The sequence below is a fragment of the Dendrobates tinctorius genome, unplaced genomic scaffold (genome assembly GCF_039654945.1).
Source record: "Dendrobates tinctorius isolate UK_male_01 unplaced genomic scaffold, ASM3965494v1 ptg000301l, whole genome shotgun sequence".
NCBI lineage: Eukaryota > Metazoa > Chordata > Amphibia > Anura > Dendrobatidae > Dendrobates > Dendrobates tinctorius.
The window spans coordinates 1,904,047-1,926,639 of NW_027361968.1; the positions used below are offsets into that span (position 1 = coordinate 1,904,047).

Below are 22,593 nucleotides of genomic sequence, written 5' to 3' on the forward strand. Positions count from 1 at the left end.
TCTCCAGACCTTCCCCTGTAAGGCGATGCCGTAGTTTTCCCTCTCCAGACCTTCCCCTTTAAGGCGATGCAGCAGAGTTTTCCCTCTCCAGACCTTCCCCTTTATGCGATGCAGCAGAGTTTTCCTTCTCCAGACCTTCCCCTTTAAGGCGATGCAGCAGAGTTTTCCCTCTCCAGTCCTTCCTCTTTAAGGCGATGCAGCAGAGTTTTCCCTCTTCAGTCCTTCCTCTTTAAGGCGATGCAGCAGAGTTTTCCCTCTCTAGTCCTTCCTCTTTAAGGCGATGCAGCAGAGTTTTCCCACTCCAGTCCTTCCCCTTTAAGGCGATGCAGCAGAGTTTTCCCTCTCCAGTCCTTCCTCATTAAGGCGATGCAGCAGAGTTTTCTGTTATGATTGAGTCACCGTAGGAGGCAGACACAAAAATAGACGCTACGTCCAGAAAACCAGAGAAGTTGGCAACTATCAGATTGCAGACCCCTGAACCTATCAACACAACTAGCAGTAGCCGTGGGGGGTTCCTACGATGCCCTAGACCCCTCGATCACAGCCGGAGAGCTAAATAGCCTAAAGACAGAAAAGGAAATCTAAACTGCCCCAGAGCAGACCCCAAAGTAAAAGGCAGCCCCCAACATATGACGGTGAAGCAAGATGAAAAAACACTCACACAGATAGAAAGATAGGCTGAGCAAAAGATGGGGCCCAAGCTAACTAAACAGAACAGGAAAGGAAGGTTGCTGTCTGCAATCTGCCAAAACCCTATCAAAGACATAAGCCAACAAGCTGATATGGAAAAAGACCCTGAAGCAGCTAGACTTCAAAAACTAAATCAGCACTCAGGTATTTTCAGAAGACAGAGCTAAAGGAATTCAGCTCACCCCAGAAGGGAATGGCAGAAATCCAGAAAAACAAAGCAAAACAAAGTCAAAGCACAAATGCAAAAAGCCGAGCAGAAAACTTAGCTTTAGAAGAGCAGGAATTCAGACCGGTCTCCAAGGATCCCACAGAGAAATCACCCGCAGGGCAGAAGGGCGTCGGCAGCCTTATATCCAGTCAGTAACTCCACTCAGCCAGTCATCATCATCAGGCTCAGGTGTTTTATAATCAGGCTCACTACCTTTCTTTACCAGAAGAGGGAGTTCCTCGGGCCTTAGTAGTGAAGGGGAAAATGAACTCACAACAGTTTTCCCTCTCCAGTCCTTCCTCTTTAAGGTGAAGCAACAGAGTTTTCCCTCTCCAGACCTTCCTCTTTAAGGTGATGCAGCAGAGTTTTCCCTCTCCAGACCTTCCCCTTTAAGGCGATGCAGCAGAGTTTTCTCTCTCCAGTCCTTCCCCTTTAAGGCGATGCAGCAGAGTTTTCCCTCTCCAGTCCTTCCCCTTTAAGGCGATGCAGCAGAGTTTTCCCTCTCCAGACCTTCCCCTTTAAGGAGATGCAGCAGAGTTTTCCCTCTCCAGACCTTCCCCTTTAAGGCGATGCAGCAGAGTTTTCCCTCTCCAGACCTTCCCCTTTAAGGCGATGCAGCAGAGTTTTCCCTCTCCAGACCTTCCCCTTTAAGGCGATGCAGCAGAGTTTTCTCTCTCCAGTCCTTCCTCTTTAAGGCGATGCAGCAGAGTTTTCCCTCTCCAGTCCTTCCCCTTTAAGGCGATGCAGCAGAGTTTTCCCTCTCCAGTCCTTCCCCTTTAAGGTGATGCAGCAGAGTTTTCCCTCTCCAGTCCTTCCCCTTTAAGGCGATGCAGCAGAGTTTTCCCTCTCCAGTCCTTCCCCTTTAAGGCGATGCAGCAGAGTTTTCCCTCTCCAGTCCTTCCCCTTTAAGGCGATGCAGCAGAGTTTTCCCTGTCCCTGGGAGGGAGCAAGGAAATGAAAGTGAAAGAAACTTTGTCTTTTAATGAAACCGGAAAGGGGAGAAATTACAAATCTGCCACAATCTGATCTCATCGGAGGAAGAAGAGGAGGTCGCTGCGCCCCCGAAACGTGGAACGCGATCCTGAAGAATTAAGGGGGTCACAGGAATCACCAGAGAGAAAAAAGAGAAAGTGACGACAAGGAGAGAAGGAAACCGTCAGCATGTCAGGAAACCCGGAGCGATCCAAAGAGAAAAGGTATGTGATAATGGCAGACATAGCGGACAGCGAACGACGAGAGCGCGACCGACATCAGCGCAAGTACGAAGAAACAACGGAACCAACGATCTATCCGGAGAGAAAACATGAGACAATAGATTAAAGAGGATTAGGAGATGATGTCTTCCTAAACAGCGCCCCCACTTGTCCACAAGTCTGTAATAGTATTGTCTTTTTATATTGGGCCCCTGAGTCTTCGGGGCCCGGGTACAACTGCACCCCCTGAGCCTATTATAGTTACACCCCGGGTGTCTGATACTATCAGTGCCCTGAAAGTGAATGAACTTTGGTGTAATACCGCACACAACCTGTAGTCAGGGGGGCGCTGTTTCTTGAAGTATTTAACCATGGCTTTGTAGTACTGGACAACCCCTTTAAAAGGTACAGTCAACATCACAGATGCAGGGCCCACCTGTCAGACGATGGGCACTGACGGACCAAGATAACGGCACTTATAAGACACGACGGATCAATAGAACGGGAGCAAAATCAGGCCAAGAAATACTGGCAGGCAGAGAGTTAATCCTGCTACATAGTAACATAGATACATTGTTACATAGTAACACAAATACACTGTTACATAGTGACAGATACATAGTGGCATATCACGTGACCTCTATGATCAGTGCAGGGAAGACCCTTCAATGACCTCTATGATCAGTGAAGGGAAGACCCTCCAGTGACCTCTATGATCAGTGCAGGGAAGACCCTCCCATGACCTCTATGATCAGTGCAGGGAAGACCCTCCCATGACCTCTATGATCAGTGAATGGAAGACCCTCCAGTGACCTCTATGATCAGTGCAGGGAAGACCCTCCCATGACCTCTATGATCAGTGAAGGGAAGACCCTCCAGTGACCTCTATGTTCAGTGCAGGGAAGACCCTCCCATGACCTCTATGTTCAGTGCAGGGAAGACCCTCCAGTGACCTCTATGATCAGTGCAGGGAAGACCCTCCCATGACCTCTATGTTCAGTGCAGGGAAGACCCTCCAGTGACCTCTATGATCAGTGCAGGGAAGACCCTCCCATGACCTCTATGTTCAGTGCAGGGAAGACCCTCCAGTGACCTCTATGATCAGTGCAGGGAAGACCCTCCCATGACCTCTATGTTCAGTGCAGGGAAGACCCTCCCATGACCTCTATGATAAGTGCAGGGAAGACCCTCCAATGACCTCTATGATCAGGGAAGACCATCCAATGACCTCTATGATCAGTGCAGGGAAGACCCTCCCATGACCTCTATGATCAGTGCAGGGAAGACCCTCCAATGACCTCTATGATCAGTGCAGGGAAGACCCTCCCATGACCTCTATGTTCAGTGCAGGGAAGACCCTCCCATGACCTCTATGATCAGTGCAGGGAAGACCCTCCCATGACCTCTATGATCAGTGCAGGGAAGACCCTCCCATGACCTCTATGATCAGTGCAGGGAAGACCCTCCAATGACCTCTATGATCAGTGCAGGGAAGACCATCCAATGACCTCTATGATCAGTGCAAGGAAGACCCTCCAATGACCTCTATGATCAGTGCAGGAAGACCCTCCAATGACCTCTATGATCAGTGCAGGGAAGACCCTTCAATGACCTCTATGATCAGTGCAGGGAAGACCCTCCAGTGACCTCTATGATCAGTGCAGGGAAGACCCTCCCATGACCTCTATGTTCAGTGCAGGGAAGACCCTCCCATGACCTCTATGATCAGTGCAGGGAAGACCCTCCCATGACCTCTATGATCAGTGCAGGGAAGACCCTCCCATGACCTCTATGATCAGTGCAGGGAAGACCCTCCCATGACCTCTATGATCAGTGCAGGGAAGACCCTCCCATGACCTCTATGATCAGTGCAGGGAAGACCCCAGGCTGCAGTGATAGACGAGTTCAGCCTTTCTTTCTCCCTTTTCACTGCTGACACTTTTTGTCTCCGCCCTTTTGTCTATTTCCCTCTTCTTCCAGCAGCCATAACTTTATTATTTTTCCGTTCCCATAGCCATGTGAGGGTTTGCTGTAAACCCAAACAATGACCCCATCCATTTTATCATGTGCTGTAATGAAAACGTGGAGAATAAATCCAAATGGTGGAAAACAAAACACAACTGCGACATTGTTCTTTGGGGTTTTGTTTTCACCATGTTCATTGTGCGGTAACAATGTCCTGGTGCCATAATTCTCCATCGTGTCAGAGCGATCACTATGACACCAAACTGTTACCGTCTATATATATTAATGTGAAATGAATTCAGAGCTTTGGGTCTGTGCCGCCGTCTCCGAGCCGCAGAGTCTGGTATTCTCCCATCAGTGGAGCTGCGTGAGGCGAGATGTCTGCACTGATTCATTGTTTCGGAGCTCTCGGTGTGTGCAGCCGTCTCCGAGCCGCGGAGTCTGGTATTCTCCCATCAGTGGAGCTCTGCGAGGCGAGATGTCTGCACTGATACATTGTTTCGGAGCTCTCGGTGTGTGCCGCCGTCTTCGAGCCGTGGAGTCTGGTATTCTCCCATCAGTGGAGCTGCGTGAGGCGGGATGTCTGCACTGATACATTGTTTCGGAGCTCTCGGTGTGTGCCGCCATCTCTGAGCCGCAGAGTCTGGTATTCTCCCATCAGTGGAGCTGTGCGAGGCCAGATGTCTGCACTGATACATTGTTTTGGAGCTCTCGGTGTGTGCCGCCATCTCTGAGCCGCAGAGTCTGGTATTCTCCCATCAGTGGAGCTGTGCGAGGCCAGATGTCTGCACTGATACATTGTTTCGGAGCTCTCGGTGTGTGCCGCCGTCTCCGAGCCGCAGAGTCTGGTATTCTCCCATCAGTGGAGCTGCGTGAGGCGAGATGTCTGCACTGATTCATTGTTTCGGAGCTCTCGGTGTGTGCAGCCGTCTCCGAGCCGCGGAGTCTGGTATTCTCCCATCAGTGGAGCTCTGCGAGGCGAGATGTCTGCACTGATACATTGTTTCGGAGCTCTCGGTGTGTGCCGCCGTCTTCGAGCCGTGGAGTCTGGTATTCTCCCATCAGTGGAGCTGCGTGAGGCGGGATGTCTGCACTGATACATTGTTTCGGAGCTCTCGGTGTGTGCCGCCATCTCTGAGCCGCAGAGTCTGGTATTCTCCCATCAGTGGAGCTGTGCGAGGCCAGATGTCTGCACTGATACATTGTTTTGGAGCTCTCGGTGTGTGCCGCCATCTCTGAGCCGCAGAGTCTGGTATTCTCCCATCAGTGGAGCTCTGCGAGGCGAGATGTCTGCACTGATACATTGTTTCGGAGCTCTCGGTGTGTGCCGCCGTCTTCGAGCCGTGGAGTCTGGTATTCTCCCATCAGTGGAGCTGCGTGAGGCGGGATGTCTGCACTGATACATTGTTTCGGAGCTCTCGGTGTGTGCCGCCGTCTTCGAGCCGCGGAGTCTGGTATTCTCCCATCAGTGGAGCTGCGCAAGGAGAGATGTCTGCACTGATACATTGTTTTGGAGCTCTCGGTGTGTGCCGCCATCTCTGAGCCGCAGAGTCTGGTATTCTCCCATCAGTGGAGCTGTGCGAGGCCAGATGTCTGCACTGATACATTGTTTCGGAGCTCTCGGTGTGTGCCGCCGTCTCCGAGCCGCAGAGTCTGGTATTCTCCCATCAGTGGAGCTGTGCGAGGCCAGATGTCTGCACTGATACATTGTTTCGGAGCTCTCGGTGTGTGCCGCTGTCTCCGAGCCGCAGAGTCTGGTATTCTCCCATCAGTGGAGCTGCGTGAGGAGAGATGTCTGCACTGATACATTGTTTCGGAGCTCTCGGTGTGTGCCGCCGTCTTCGAGCCGCGGAGTCTGGTATTCTCCCATCAGTGGAGCTGTGCGAGGCCAAATGTCTGCACTGATACATTGTTTCGGAGCTCTCGGTGTGTGCCGCCGTCTCTGAGCCGCAGAGTCTGGTATTCTCCCATCAGTGGAGCTGTGCGAGGCCAGATGTCTGCACTGATACATTGTTTCGGAGCTCTCGGTGTGTGCCGCTGTCTCCGAGCCGCAGAGTCTGGTATTCTCCCATCAGTGGAGCTGCGTGAGGAGAGATGTCTGCACTGATACATTGTTTCGGAGCTCTCGGTGTGTGCCGCCGTCTTCGAGCCGCGGAGTCTGGTATTCTCCCATCAGTGGAGCTGTGCGAGGCCAGATGTCTGCACTCATACATAGTTTCGGAGCTATCGGTGTGTGCCGCTGTCTCCGAGCCGCAGAGTCTGGTATTCGCCCATCAGTGGAGCTGTGTGAGGCGGGATGTCTGCACTGATACATTGTTTCGGAGCTCTCGGTGTGTGCCGCCGTCTTCGAGCCGCGGAGTCTGGTATTCTCCCATCAGTGGAGCTGTGCGAGGCCAGATGTCTGCACTGATACATTGTTTCGGAGCTATCGGTGTGTGCCGCTGTCTCCGAGCCGCAGAGTCTGGTATTCTCCCATCAGTGGAGCTGTGCGAGGCCAGATGTCTGCACTGCTACATTGTTTCGGAGCTATCGGTGTGTGCCGCTGTCTCCGAGCCGCAGAGTCTGGTATTCTCCCATCAGTGGAGCTGTGCGAGGCCAGATGTCTGCACTGATACATTGTTTCGGAGCTATCGGTGTGTGCCGCTGTCTCCGAGCCGTGGAGTCTGGTATTCTCCCATCAGTGGAGCGTTGCGAGGCCAGATGTCTGCACTGATACATTGTTTCGGAGGTCATACGAGGTTCTGATGGAGCCTTGTTGCACTATTTGGATTAGCGGCCATTTCTGCCATTACAATATATATATTTTTCACTTGACATGACAAGTTACATAATGTTATATTTTGATAGATAAAACTTTTGTGCATGAAGCAATGTCAGACATGTAATGGGGGATGAATGCACCTTTTCTGGGGGATTTTTTTCACCCTTTCTCAGGGTGACCTCAGGGACTTGACCCTGTGATCATCTGATGGCTTGCGCTGTATCCTGCTCTTACCACTGTTACTACAGTATGCAGGTCCACTATAACGTCCAGCCACAGTAATGGCCATCATCAGAACATAAAGATGTCTGCCATGGGGGCCGTCAGTAGACCCCGGGTGGCCCTGGGATTCCATTCACCCCACAATCAATGTCAGTGTCAGATACTGACAGCGTCACCCCTGGTCATGGGTAGTGTCTGGTATTACAGTTCAGCTCTAGTCACTTTGAGTTGTAATATCAGACACAGTCGGTGGTCGGGGGGGGGGATGGGTGAACGTGATGTTTCTGAAATAAAGAAGCCACATTGTTATATTCATGAACAAACCCCTTTAAGCAATTACAAAGCAGCAAACTGAGCTAACTGTGGTGGCTGCTGTTAGAGACAGGGGCTGGCTGTACGGCACTGCCTCTGAGCTGCTCCATGTATCCAACGTGCGGCGTACAGGTATAAAGGATGTCGGGAAGGAGTTTATCACATCAATTGAATATGGAGACTTATAGACTTTGCTCTATTTATGGAAGAAAACTTAGCAAATTACCTATCAAGTGCCATGTATGGGGGGCAGCAGCCAACCACTAACCCTACCTCAGTCTCCAACCACTAACACTAACCCTAAGTCTGTCCGACCACTAATCTAAACCCTAAGTCAGTGTCCGACCACTAATCTAAACCCTAAGTCAGTGTCCGACCACTAATCTAAACCCTAAGTCAGTGTCCGACCGCTAACCAAAACCCTAATTCAGTGTCCAACCACTTACATAAAGTTAGTTTAACACAATCCAACATTATTGCGAACACCAATGCATTTTCCAATCAAGAAAAAAATGTTCAAAAAACCATGGCAATAGGACAAATCCCTTAACAATACATAATCCTACATAGAAAATCCGGAGTAAAACACCCAAATTATTAAGCACAAATAAATTATAGTGAAAAAATGTATATAATCTTTATTAATACAAATACGTGAAAAATTCAATGTATTAAAAGTACAATGATATGGCCAGGTAACGGGAATGACACAAAAGAGGAAAAGACAGCTGCATGAATAAAGTTATATGCAATGGTACACTGACATAGCTACACCAATCCCCAAACTAGTATGGCAAATACAATGAGTTGCGCCATGATAATTTCATCCACTAACTGAATATATGGGGTACTATCCATCCATAAGGCACAAAGAGCCGGGGCTTGGGATCAGACACGCAGCAGATGTACGCCCCACATGGGTAAGCATGGTCACTTTAGCATCCTCTCCCCATATCTTTTTGCACTAAGCACTTTATCTTCTTTCATGTATGACTCTTTGTTATACTCTGGATTTTCTATGTAGGATTACACTTACATAAAGTGTCCAACCACTAACCCAAACCCTAAGTCAGTGTCTGATCACTAACCCAAACCCTAAGTCAGTGTCCGACCACTAACCCTAAGTGTCGGACCACTAATCTAAACCCTAAGGCTGGTTTCACACTAGCGTTTATTTGCGCTGCGTGCGCAAACATGTGAATGCGCAATGCGCCCCTATTTTTAACATGCGTTTTTATGCGTTTTTGCAGTGTGCGCCTATGCGCGCCGGACGCACCCTGTTGCATTTTTTGTGCGCCCAACCTGTGTCAAAAAAACGCATGCGCTCAAATGTGTATGGAATGTGCAAAAAAACCCACATTACAGTCTATGGGAACGCTGACGTGCGCATGGTTAAAACACATGCGCATAAAATAAGCAAACGCATGCAAAATGCTTGATGCGTTTTTTGCATGCGTTTGGACTGCGCACACAGCGCAAAAAAACGCTAGTGTGAAAGTAGCCTAAGTCAGTGTCCGACCGCTAACCCAAACCCTAATTCAATGTCTGACCACTAACATAAAGTATCCGACCACTAACCCAAACCCTCAGTCAGTGTCTGATCACTAACCCAAACCCTCAGTCAGTGTCTGATCACTAACCCAAACCCTCAGTCAGTGTCGGACCACTAATCTAAAACCTAAGTCAGTATCCAACCACTAACCCAAATCTTAAGTCAGTGTCTGACCCCTAATCCTAAGTCAGTGTCTGACCCCTAGTCCTAAGTCAGTGTCTGACCCCTAATCCTAAGTCAGTGTCTGACCCCTAATCCTAAGTCAGTGTCTGACCCCTAATCCTAAGTCAGTGTCTGACCCCTAATCCTAAGTCAGTGTCTGACCCCTAATCCTAAGTCAGTGTCTGACCCCTAAAGTAACCACGGCTCTCACTTTCTTCCGTTTCCCAGGTTGGTGGGGAGGAAGGAGAAGCTGCTGCCCCCACGGCTCTGGTGTTGACGAGTCTCTGACCCTTTTCATCTTAGTCACAGTGACGTTAACAATATTTACTGTATAAACTCAGAAACATCACAAACGTCATCAGATCACAGAGGATTGTGGGGGAAAAGGTACAACCAATGGGAAGAAGCAAGAAACAATAGGGGAGGAGCATGGAACAATGGAGGAGGGGCAGGGAACAGTTGGGAGGAGCATATAATAATGGGGTAGGAGCTTGGAACAATGGGGGCATGAAACAATGGAGGAGGGGTGTGGAACAATGGAGGAGGGGCAGAGAAACAATGGAGTGAAGAATGAAACAATAGCGGAGGGGCATGAAATTATAGGAGGGTCATAAAACATTGAGGGAGGGGCATTAAACAATGTAACACATGGAACAGTGGGGGAGGGGCATTGAATAATGGAGGAGGGGCAGGGGTCAATGGGGAGGAGCATAAAACAATGGGGTTGGATCTTGAAACAATGGTGGACATGAAAAAATGGAGAAGTAGCATGAAACTATAGAGGTGTGGCATGAAACATTGGGGAAGGGGCGTCAAACAATGGGGCATGGGGAATTAACAATGTGGATGGGTCATAAAACAATGGGGAGAAGTGTAAAATAATGGGGAAGCAGCATTAAAAAATGAACTAGAGGCATGAAACTAGGGGAGGGCCATGAAACATTGGGGGAGGGGAATAAAACAATGGGCGAGGGTCATGACACTATAGAGAAAGGTCATGAAATACTGGGCAGGAATCAATGAGGGATTGACATTGGACAACATTGGAAGTTCATAAAACAATGGGGAGAGGTATAAAGTAATGGGAGAGGGGGACTAAACAATGGAGGAAGGGCACTCAACAATGGGGAGGGGCATTAAACAATAGGGGAGGGGAATGACAATGGAGGAGGGGCATTAAACAATAGGGGAGGGCATGACAATGGGGAGGAGCATTAAACAATGAAGGAGGTGAATGAATGTTACTCTGCTTCAGCTTTTTTATTGTTCTGAGAAATATATGAGAAGTGTGAGAACCGGCGTGCAGCTAATAATGAGGAGGACGACAATGAGAGTGGAGATGAGAACGATGGAGATATGTAAGGATGTGAGGATGATGATGGTTCTGATGAGGAGCGATCAGATAATAATGGTGGTAGTCATGGTTATTTATTTTGGTGTTTTTGGCAGGAAGAAGTCAACCGGCTGCTTTGATATGCAGGGATTAAGAAAACGGTAAGTAGATTGCTGTGGTGATGATGGGTAAATCATCATCTAGTGGGGAAACCTCTCCTCCTCCTCCCCAGGAGTCTGAATGGTCTCCAGTCCTCCATGATGTGAACCGAGTCCTGGTGTAACAATGTGGACGTTCCCTCCGGGAGCCGGGGAGGCTGAGTCTCAGTTCCTTAGCCCATTGTAGACATGGCCATGTGCTGCACCTGGCGCTGCTCTGGGGTCTCACCGGCTCCACCATAACCTTATAACTTAATAAGGCCGAGTTTCATGAATTCCCGCTATTTTCATCCACCCTTTAATTGCTCCATCTGTGACACTGATGATAAATCTAGTCCGCTGGCGCCAAGTGAGACATAAAGGCCCCGGCGCGCGTCCAGTGCTTCTCTCTAATCTACTTGTCTTTTATTGCAGGAACAGGAAGCATTGGTCGTCAGGTAAGAAGCCAAAATCACCGCGACAATATAACGTAATGATGAACGGCGCCCTGGAGAAATGTCTGCACCGGTCCACTGACCACGGCCGAGCACCCGCCGCCGTCATCTCCTACCGTGGACAATCCTGCAGATTTATAAGGGACTTTTTATCTCAAGTTTCTCAGCATTTCAGGATCTCTGCTTGCCGTCCATGAATGGGGCAGTTCCTGCTCACAGCTGATGGGCGTCACAATGTATCAGGTAAGAGCAACTGGCCCGAAGTCCAAACAAAGGATACACTGTGACAAGACCTCAGCTATATAAGCAGGACATAGTGAATAGATGGTAAAATCCCTCCCTAACCAAGCTGCAAGAAAAAACAGGGCTCTGATGGGATGTCCAGCACTAATTATAGGGAGGACACTGACACTGATTATCGGCGTAAGGTCTGCGATATTAATACAGAGCACTATTATGAGGGAGACTGGCACTGTATACGGGGCATACGTCTCTAACATGTTATAAGGTCGTGGTCAGTATATGGAGGGATGCACCTATGAACCTTCACTATTCACACTTCTGCCCATCACAGAAAACCAAGTTGCACCTTCAGAAAAGACTCCACAAAGGAGGACTGAGTCCCCGGAGCCGCCACAGTCAGCACGAAGTAAGTGATAATGGGGGGAAGGCGAGAAAAGCTGAGTGTGAAAAGGTAACAGGTCTGATCAAAACGTACAAAGAAAACTAAGGGTTAATAACATCTGACCGGTCTGTAACACAACAGCGGTTGGGACATAAATACGCGGATACATAATTATAGGAGAAAAGCCGAGGTACATGTACAGGACACACAATGGCTTCCTTGTTCTTTTTGGAATGTGCACATTGTAGATTCAGGCTAAAGGCAGCAAAACTATGAAGGAAGAAACATGGACACAAGGAGTGAAGACACACTGGAGAAACTGACAGAGCATGTTACCCCTCAGGTTCCTCCCGACTGTCCTCCTGATGATAATGTTACACCCCCTGGACATTCTCTCCATCAGGTGGCACCTGGAATGGCGTCCAATGATCAAGTTTCATTGTCCAGAGTTCATGTGTGTGTTCATCGCCCACCAGAAAGTTTGTGACCATCAGGGGTGTTTTGCAGAGGCAGTGTCGGTGTACAGCTCCATACAGTGCTGAGACTATTCCACAACTGCTGCAAGCCAGAACATGGCAAGAAACACCCAACTAAGAGAAGACACTGATCATCATCACTGTACGACACGAAGGTCAGTCAATCCGGAAAAATACATGAATCGTGACGGTATCCTCAAGTGCAGTCATGAAAATCATTTATCGCTATGATTAAACAAACTCTCATGGGGACCGCTCAAGGAATGGAAGGCGAAGAATGTCCTCTGCTGCAGAGGATAAGTTCATCAGAGTTATCAGCCTAAAGAAAAACACAAACTCACAGCACCTCAGATACCAGCCCTCAGAAATGACATCCAGACATCAAGTAATAGCAGACACATGTCAACATCAACCGTACAGAGGAGACTGCGAGGACTTTATGCTGAAATTGCTGCAAAGAAATCACTGCTAAGGACTGCAAACAAGAAAAGATGGGTATGGACCGAGCAACACAAGAAACGAACATTGGATCAGTGGAAATCTGTTCTTTGCTCTGAGTCATTGAAATTGGAGATTTTTGGTAGCCACCTCCACGTCCTTGTGAGATGCAGAAAATGTGAGCGGATGGATTCAACATTTATGGAGCTGAGAAACATTGAGGGGTGGTGTGATGGAGGGGTGTGGGAAGTAGGGAAAGGAGGGGTAATGGTGTGGCGGGCGTGCTGATGGAGAGATGGAGGGCTGCGTGGAGCATGGAGAGGAGATGTATTGGAGTGGAGGGTGCGTTGATGGAGAGATGGAGAGGAGGTGTAATGGTGTGGAGGGTGCGTTGATGGTGAGATGGAGAGGAGGTGTAATGGTGTGGAGGGTGCGTTGACTGTGAGATGGAGGGCTGCGTGGAGCATGGAGAGGAGGTGTAATGGTGTGGAGGGTGCGTTGATGGTGAGATGGTGGGCTGCGTGGAGCATGGAGAGGAGGTGTAATGGTGTGGATGGTGCGTTGATGGAGAGGAGGTGTAATGGTGTGGAGGGTGCGTTGATGGTGAGATGGTGGGCTGCGTGGAGCATGGAGAGGAGGTGTAATGGTGTGGAGGGTGCGTTGATGGAGAGATGGAGAGGACGTGTAATGGTGTGGAGGATGCGTTGATGGTGAGATGGTGGGCTGCGTGGGGCATGGAGAGGTGTAATGGTGTAGAGGGTGCGTTGATGGTGAGATGGTGGGCTGCGTGGAGCATGGAGAGGAGGTGTAATGGTGTGGAGGGTGCGTTGATGGTGAGATGGTGGGCTGCGTGGAGCATGGAGACGAGGTGTAATGGTGTGGATGTTGCGTTGATGGTGAGATGGTGGGCTGCGTGGAGCATGGAGAGGTGTAATGGTGTGGAGGGTGCATTGATGGTGAGATGGAGGGCTGCGTGGAGCATGGAGAGGAGGTGTAATGGTGTGGATGGTGCATTGATGGTGAGATGGTGGGCTGCGTGGAGCATGGAGGTGTAATGGTGTGGAGGGTGCGTTGATGGTGAGATGGAGGGCTGCGTGGAGCATGGAGAGGAGGTGTAATGGTGTGGAGGGTGCGTTGATGGTGAGATGGTGGGCTGCGTGGAGCATGGAAAGGAGGTGTAATGGTGTGGATGGTGCGTTGATGGAGAGATGAAGAGGAGGTGTAATGGTGTGGAGGGTGCGTTGATGGTGAGATGGAGGGCTGCGCAGAGCATGGAGAGGTGTAATGGTGTGGAGGGTGCGTTGATGGTGAGATGGAGAGGAGGTGTAATGGTGTGGAGGGTGCGTTGATGGTGAGATGGAGGGCTGCGTGGAGCATGGAGAGGAGGTGTAATGGTGTGGAGGGTGCGTTGATGGAGAGATGGTGGGCTGCGTGGAGCATGGAGAGGAGGTGTAATGGTGTGGAGGGTGCGTTGATGGTGAGATGGAGGGCTGCGTGGAGCATGGAAAGGTGTAAAGGTGTGGAGGGTGCTTCGATGGAAAAATGGAGAGGAGGTGTAATGGTGTGGAGGGTGCGTTGATGGTGAGATGGAGGGCTGCGTGGAGCATGGAGAGGGGGTGTAATGGTGTGGAGGGTGCGTTGATGGTGAGATGGAGGGCTGCGTGGAGCATGGAAAGGTGTAATGGTGTGGAGGGTGCGTTGATGGAGAGATGGAGAGGAAGTGTAATGGTGTGGAGGGTGCGTTGATGGTGAGATGGAGGGCTGCGTGGAGCATGGAGAGGTGTAATGGTGTGGAGGGTGCGTTGATGGTGAGATGGAGGGCTGCGTGGAGCATGGAGAGGAGGTGTAATGGTGTGGAGGGTGCGTTGATGGTGAGATGGTGGGCTGCGTGGAGCATGGAGAGGAGGTGTAATGGTGTGGAGGGTGCGTTGATGGTGAGATGGAGGGCTGCGTGGAGCATGGAAAGGTGTAATGGTGTGGAGGGTGCGTCGATGGAAAAATGGAGAGGAGGTGTAATGGTGTGGAGGGTGCGTTGATGGTGAGATGGAGAGGAGGTGTAATGGTGTGGAGGGTGCGTTGATGGTGAGATGGAGGGCTGCGTGGAGCATGGAGAGGAGGTGTAATGGTGTGGAGGGTGCGTTGATGGTGAGATGGAGGGCTGCGTGGAGCATGGAAAGGTGTAATGGTGTGGAGGGTGCGTTGATGGAGAGATGGAGAGGACGTGTAATGGTGTGGAGGGTGCGTTGATGGTGAGATGGAGGGCTGCGTGGAGCATGGAGAGGAGGTGTAATGGTGTGGAGGGTGCGTTGATGGTGAGATGGAGGGCTGCGTGGAGCATGGAGAGGAGGTGTAATGGTGTGGAGGGTGCGTTGATGGTGAGATGGTGGGCTGCGTGGAGCATGGAGAGGAGGTGTAATGGTGTGGAGGGTGCGTTGATGGTGAGATGGAGGGCTGCGTGGAGCATGGAAAGGTGTAATGGTGTGGAGGGTGCGTCGATGGAAAAATGGAGAGGAGGTGTAATGGTGTGGAGGGTGCGTTGATGGTGAGATGGAGAGGAGGTGTAATGGTGTGGAGGGTGCGTTGATGGTGAGATGGAGGGCTGCGTGGAGCATGGAGAGGAGGTGTAATGGTGTGGAGGGTGCGTTGATGGTGAGATGGAGGGCTGCGTGGAGCATGGAAAGGTGTAATGGTGTGGAGGGTGCGTTGATGGAGAGATGGAGAGGACGTGTAATGGTGTGGAGGGTGCGTTGATGGTGAGATGGAGGGCTGCGTGGAGCATGGAGAGGAGGTGTAATGGTGTGGAGGGTGCGTTGATGGTGAGATGGAGGGCTGCGTGGAGCATGGAAAGGTGTAATGGTGTGGAGGGTGCGTCGATGGAAAAATGGAGAGGAGGTGTAATGGTGTGGAGGGTGCGTTGATGGTGAGATGGAGAGGAGGTGTAATGGTGTGGAGGGTGCGTTGATGGTGAGATGGAGGGCTGCGTGGAGCATGGAGAGGAGGTGTAATGGTGTGGAGGGTGCGTTGATGGAGAGATGGATGGGTGCATGGAGCATGGAGGGGAGGTGTAATGGTATGATGGGTGCATTGATGGTCTCAGTTCTAGTGATTTATTCCAAGTAAATGGAAACACATGTTCTGCCTTGTGTCCCATATATTTCCTTACTTCTTGTTTCCTTCTCAGTTTTGCTGCCTTCTGTCTAAATCTACAATGTGCACATTCTCATAAAGAACAAGGAAAACCATTACAGCAGCCGGGGTGTCAGGACTTTTCACTGGTATTGTATGTAGCCAAAGATGTCTGGATACACGAACACATGAACAATTCTATCACATTCATACACAATTACAAAGACGTATCCGAAAGTTATCCTACAGACACAATTATTCACACCCCAGCTCCTGTACAGCAGGACTGACCGCTGCTTACATTGCTGACCTCAGGAGACCACTCGTATGTTGTCCGTGTTATGTCTCATGCCTTGTCCGTGTCCTGTCCTGTCCGTGTCTCGTCCATGTTATGTCTCATGCCTTGTCCACGTCTTGTCTGTGTCTTGTCCGTGTCCTGTCCGTGTCTTGTCCATATGTCTCATCTTGTCCGTGTCCTGTCCGTGATGTCTCATCTTGTCCGTGTCCTGTCCTGTCCGTGTCTCGTCCATGTTATGTCTCATGCCTTGTCCATGTCCTGTCCGTGTCTTGTCCATGATATGTCTCATCTTGTCCGTGTCCTGTCCATGATATGTCTCATCTTGTCCGTGTCCTGTCCTGTCCGTGTCTCGTCCATGTTATGTCTCATGCCTTGTCCGTGTCCTGTCCGTGTCTTGTCCGTGTCTTGTCCATGTTATGTCTCATCTTGTCCGTGTCTTGACCATGTCCTTCTCTCATCTTGTCCGCATTCTCATCCAGTACCAGACTGAGCCACCTCCATCCTGCGTGTTCGTTCCTCAATTTCTTCTTTATCTTCTTGTTTTTATTTCTTGTAGGTGACTTTATTAACGGAAAAAGTTCTTCATTTGAAGCTAAAATGCGTCAGATGCGAAAAGTGATGAAAAGTAATCGTCTTTTCTTACTTTCTCTCCGGCTCAATATTAAAGTTATTCAAATCTTCTTTTGTTGTATTTTTTAGGGCGACCTCCCAATCAGGTAAGTGGAGAAGTTCATTATTTTACTCCCACAGACACAATCTCTATGACCATCTCTAATACTAGTGTCTTGTTATTCTACTGAGGGGCCTCAGGTACCAGGGTCCGGGTGTACTTGCCCCTCGGCACCCCCCATAGTGACACTCCTGTCTTCCACCCCCATTACTCGGGCCTTAGGATTGATGTAGACTTTCTAGGACTCCAGATGATCGTGTCTTCTGCAGATAATGGCCAATTCTCCATCTGTCCACCAGAAGTACGGCCATAAAATAATAAAGCTGAAGAAAGTTATCAGGACTCTTACTGCAGGTAATAACTTTCCAAACCCTCGTAATTTATTTATGCTGAAGCGATGGCTAAGTGTCCAACAGCGAAGAATCCCAGCGGATCTGATGGAAGCGCTGAGTAACAACCGATCAGAGCCGGGATTACGGAGAGGATACGATCTTCAGATACTTTGTTACAAACTCTCTAGATGATCTCTAGCCCTGTGTATAATCCAGCTCGTTACGGCATAGTATCTGTCATTACTACTGCTTAGAATCGGTCATTATAGTGAGGCAGCTCTAACTGTAAAGAACCCTTTCCAATATTCATGTCTGCAACACATTTGTCAAATCTTTGGAAGGAAATAATGTTATGTCGGGTCTTTGTTTTGGGCACACGTCTTTCCACATGTTGATCAGACACCTGCGTTGTTTTTTCTGAGCTGAACAAGTTCAATTTTCTACCCTCTCAGTTTCAGAGATGAGAGAAGCGATTCTAAAAGAATCAAAGTTGCTACTAATTTCCCCAAAAATAGAACAAATGGGAACTTTGGTGTTTTTAACTTTGATTCAGGATGGACATGAGGGGTTAGAGAACAATAAATCCTTGTAGTGACCTCACACAGGTCCTCCCAATACCCAACCCACCCATCTGGTGCTCCCCTGCCTTGGCCTTCCTATTTTCTCTTATGGCAGTAGTGCCGTAGACTGGATCTCAAGCAGTCAAGTTGGTTCCGACGCCTGTGAATACCGCAAATCACATCCCATGCAACCGTGTGAGACATGACGCAGGTCCTTAAGGTCAGTGTCACGAGTTACGCCCTATGTAACTCCATGGGGCATGGTGGCTGGCTGAGAGGACAGAAGACCTGAAAGCATTTGTAAGCAAAGAAGGTCAATGGGAGCTGTTAGGAAGACCGGGTGGTGGAGGAACAGGCATGGACAGGTGCGAGGAGACAGGAGGCTTTTTTTAATTTGACAAATTTAATTTGATAGAATCTATTTATTAGATTATAGAAATCCCATCCCATTGGTACATGGGGCTTAGTTGCCCAATCCTGAACCTTCTCCAGCTATTCTATATAACTTTTAGAATGTAGAGCTCAGAACTAAATCCCATAGAGATCCTTGTGGTTCCATTTGCTCACAGTACAGATCCCTGCGGATGCCACTGCTCCCAGTACAGATCAAAGTGGTTTCCACTGTTCCCAGATCCTTGTAGTGTCTACTCCTGACTTTACCCCATTTAAAAAATGTACCATGACATTTTTATCATCTTTAAGAGACTCAGAAACATTATGACAATAAGAAGCAGTCAGTGTGACTGACTTTCCATGCAGTCAGTGATTGACTTTCCATTGACTTTCTATGCAGTCAGTGATCGACTTGCCATGCAGTCAGTGATCGACTTGCCATGCAGTCAGTGATCGACTTGCCATGCAGTCAGTGATCGACTTGCCATGCAGTCAGTGATCGACTTTCTATGCGGTGATTGACTTGCTATGCAGTCAGTGATTGACTTGCTATGCAGTCAGTGATTGACTTGCTATGCAGTCAGTGATTGACTTTCTATGCAGTCAGTGATTGACTTTCTATGCAGTCAGTGATTGACTTTCTATGCAGTCAGTGATTGACTTTCTATGCAGTCAGTGATCGACTTGCCATGCAGTCAGTGATCGACTTGCCATGCAGTGATTGACTTTCCATACAGTCAGTGACTGACTTTCTATACAGTTACAATGGCTTTTATATTCTTATTTTCACAAGGTAAAAGTGGGGATTTTTTCGAGGTCTGCAGAGAGTGAATATGAATGGTTGACGACAAGACTGAAAGCTGAGTCCTTTGTAAAGAGCGTCCAGCCTTGTTGTATCACCAACAACGGGTTCACACAGTTCTCGGGCTACGTGTCAAGGTGTGACTTTGGGATCCTGTATCATACCCAGAACAGAGGACGACTCAATCTCACTGATGTCACAGACTCTCTGTACGACGAGGAGCTACAATATCTGTCCTCAAGGCTGGGTAAGAGATAGTGATGGGACCGTGGGAGGGGACAGACTGACGCCTCTGAGGTATCGGGCAGTGGAAAGAGCTCTAGTGAAGGCTAGTGTGTCTGCCATATTTGTACACCTATGACTCCGAGCCACAGAGGGTTGGTAGTTTTATAATACACTGCAATATTACAAGGTGACCCCCGGTTCACATACTCTAGAGGAACCAATATCATTTATGTGATATCATGAGTAACTGGTCAAACTAATAAAATATCATAATATTCACCCCATACAGTGGACGCCAACATGAATCAAACAGAAACCATCGGAATTGCTGTTTTGTGGGTACTTTGCCTCCTAAAAAATTGAATAAAAAAAGATCATAAAGACATCAAAATGGTGATGATAAAAACATTTGTATCACAGAAAAACAATCTCTGATACAATGACTGCAGTGAGGAGGAAAAATAACAAAACCGGGCTGTGGGCTTGAATACACCGGGAGCCGGCCCTCAGTAAGTCCGAGGTCTCAGTTCTGTTTGTTCTTCTACATGACGTAAAATAAATCAATCCCCAAATTAATCACATTATGATTGTGTGGGGCACAAATGGAGGGTACAATGACTGTGCAGGTCCCCGAGGGGCCAATATTACTGTCTGGGGTACTGGTTGTAGTAGCAGGGAAAAGCAGGAACCAATGTACATTTTGTAGGGCGGAGTTATGGATGGAAGAAGCGGTCATGGCGGTCTGGGCCAGATGGAGAAGAAAAGGGAAACTGAATAACTAGGATTTATCTGAACAGAGCACTGATGTGAACTGATATTACCATGATATGGTCACTGTATGGTGGTGATATCAGCCCCAGTACAATGGTGGTGATTAATCATCAGTATTATCACGATACGGTATATGATGGTAATATCTGGCGCTATCATTTGTCTATTAATGGTAATATTGATGCACATCGATATTGGTGCTGCCATATTTATTAAAAGGATTGTACGCCTGAGTGCAGTTGAGGCCCGCACCGTAGCCTTCCGTATCCGAACCGTGTCTAATGACCCCACCATTGAGATTTGGCTCTACTAGCAGAGTCCAGCGGTATGAGACTTATATAAGATGCTGACTAGAGTCTCCGCACAATGAGCGAAGCAGCGGGACTCTATACGGCTGCACGTATGCAAATCACATACCGCGGGAATCGGCAAGCAGAGGCCAATCCTAACGGTGCATTCATTACACTGGGATTCAGCAGGCGGGATGGCCTGATCAGGGGTGGACAAGCTCTTAAAGGATCGGTATTACGGTATTATCCTGTTACTATAGAGTGGTATCCAATCTTATATGGCGGTAATATTGGACTCGCAGTATTATTTCCTCCATTGTGAGGTAGGATAATATAGAGACCCCATCTGGGGAGTGGATGTGGGGGCCACTCATATTACACTCTTATACTACAATTTTGTTCTAATGAGAGAATATTCTATTCCCGAAATACAGGAAAGGAGAACGTGATTGTGGTGATCGATGACCTGACGGACAGCGGGGAGGAGCGGAAGACGGAGATCCTGAAGGGTCAGCCCAAGCTCGGGTCACTGGCCGCCGACGTGTTCCTGTTCTCGGGAGAGGAAAAGAAGTAACGGAGGAGAAATAAAGAAAAGATCTACGAAGGAAGGACCCAGTGATAAACGATGGGTCTGCAGCCGAAGCCTATGAGGATGCATCGCACTAATTAGCATATACCTTTCATTGGAAATCTTTTAAAATACCATATATCGGCCATTGTATAAAACCGATCTGTAACGACGGTCAACCATCTCCGGTTTAGACGAGTGGATCTTGTGATTTTGGAATTCTCCAGCTTTGCCACATTTTTCAAAAAAAATGATTTAACGGGAATCGATTTACCTTAAATTTCAAACACATCAAAGCCTCTATGTGCCCGGGAAAGACGTGCATCACTCCCATCCAACCCAATCACCCCCATCCAACCCCAGTCACCCCCATCCAACCCCAATCACCTCCATCCAACCCAAGCCAACCCCAATCACCCCCATCCAACCCCAATCACCCCCATCCAACCCCAATCACCCCCATCCAACCCAATCCAACCCCAATCACCCCCATCCAACCCCAATCACTCCCATCCAACCCCAATCACCCCCATCCAACCCCAATCACTCCCATCCAAACCCAATCACCCCCATCCAACCCAATCCAACCCCAATCCAACCCCAATCACCCCCATCCAACTCCAATCACCCCCATCCAACCCAAGCCAACCCCAATCACCCCCATCCAACCCCAATCACTCCCATCCAACCCCAATCACCCCCATCCAACCCAATCCAACCCCAATCACCCCCATCCAACCCCAATCACCCCCATCCAACCCCAATCACTCCCATCCAACCCCAATCACCCCATCCAACCCCAATCACCTCCATCCAACCCAAGCCAACCGCAATCACCCCATCCAACCCCAATCACCCCCATCCAACCCCAATCACCCCCATCCAACCCCAATCACCCCCATCCAACCCCAATCACTCCCATCCAACCCCAATCACCCACATCCAACCCAATCCAACCCCAATCACCCCCATCCAACCCCAATCACTCCCATCCAACCCCAATCACTCCCATCCAACCCCAATCACCCCCATCCAACCCAATCCAACCCCAATCACCCCCATCCAACCCCAATCACCCCCATCCAACCCCAATCACTCCCATCCAACCCCAATCACCCCCATCCAACCCCAATCACCTCCATCCAACCCAAGCCAACCCCAATCACCCCCATCCAACCCCAATCACCCCCATCCAACCCCAATCACCCCCATCCAACCCCAATCACCCCCATCCAACCCCAATCACCCCCATCCAACCCCAATCACCCCATCCAACCCAATCCAACCCCAATCACCCCCATCCAACCCCAATCACCCCCATCCAACCCAAGCCAACCCCAATCACCCCCATCCAACCCCAATCACCCCCATCCAACCCCAATCACTCCCATCCAACCCCAATCACCCCCATCCAACCCCAATCACCCCCATCCAACCCCAATCACTCCCATCCAACCCCAATCACTCCCATCCAACCCCAATCACCCCCATCCAACCCAATCCAACCCCAATCACCCCCATCCAACCCCAATCACCCCCATCCAACCCCAATCACCCCATCCAACCCCAATCACCCCCATCCAACCCCAATCACCCCCATCCAACCCCAATCACTCCCATCCAACCCCAATCACTCCCATCCAACCCCAATCACTCCCATCCAACCCCAATCACCCCCATCCAACCCAATCCAACCCCAATCACCCCCATCCAACCCCAATCACCCCCATCCAACCCAATCCAACCCAAATCACCCCCATCCAACCCAAATCACCCCCATCCAACCCAAATCACCCCCATCCAACCCCAATCACCCCCATCCAAACACTATTAAGCTCTTTCACGTCTAAGTGACCTCTACATACGTGACTCTGGGAAACGGACGGCGCCCGGCAAAATTGCTGGATTACTTCTGTATAAAGAATGAAAACAATGTAAGTGAAATGTAGCAAGTGCACCATAATCACTGATCAATCACGGCTGTCCGCGCTCTCCTTACCTTTCCTAACACACTAATCTTTACTACTGC

At 49.3% G+C, this 22,593-nt stretch overlaps 2 protein-coding genes across 3 annotated transcripts; both read left to right on the forward strand.

Annotated features, from left to right (window-relative positions):
- The first annotated feature begins 1,720 nt into the window (after positions 1 to 1,720).
- LOC141073454 (uncharacterized) lies at positions 1,721 to 20,958 on the forward strand. 2 transcript variants are annotated; one of them, XM_073560684.1, is made up of 8 exons: positions 1,721 to 2,094; positions 10,515 to 10,559; positions 10,971 to 11,233; positions 11,565 to 11,639; positions 16,510 to 16,578; positions 16,653 to 16,669; positions 18,702 to 18,957; positions 20,431 to 20,958. In XM_073560684.1, the coding sequence occupies exons 3-8, from the start codon at positions 11,188 to 11,190 to the stop codon at positions 20,568 to 20,570; spliced, it is 603 nt and encodes a 200-aa protein (XP_073416785.1). In that variant the 5' UTR covers positions 1,721 to 2,094; positions 10,515 to 10,559; positions 10,971 to 11,187; the 3' UTR covers positions 20,571 to 20,958. The 2 variants fall into 2 exon arrangements, with proteins under 2 accessions (XP_073416785.1, XP_073416784.1); XM_073560683.1 differs by having other exon boundaries at positions 10,971 to 10,993.
- Positions 20,847 to 22,418, forward strand: LOC141073452 (uncharacterized; the record flags this gene model as incomplete). Its single annotated transcript, XM_073560681.1, has 1 exon — positions 20,847 to 22,418. A coding segment is annotated over one exon (1,572 nt), but the record flags the coding sequence as incomplete, so codon positions are not given.
- Between the last annotated feature and the right edge of the window lie 175 nt (positions 22,419 to 22,593).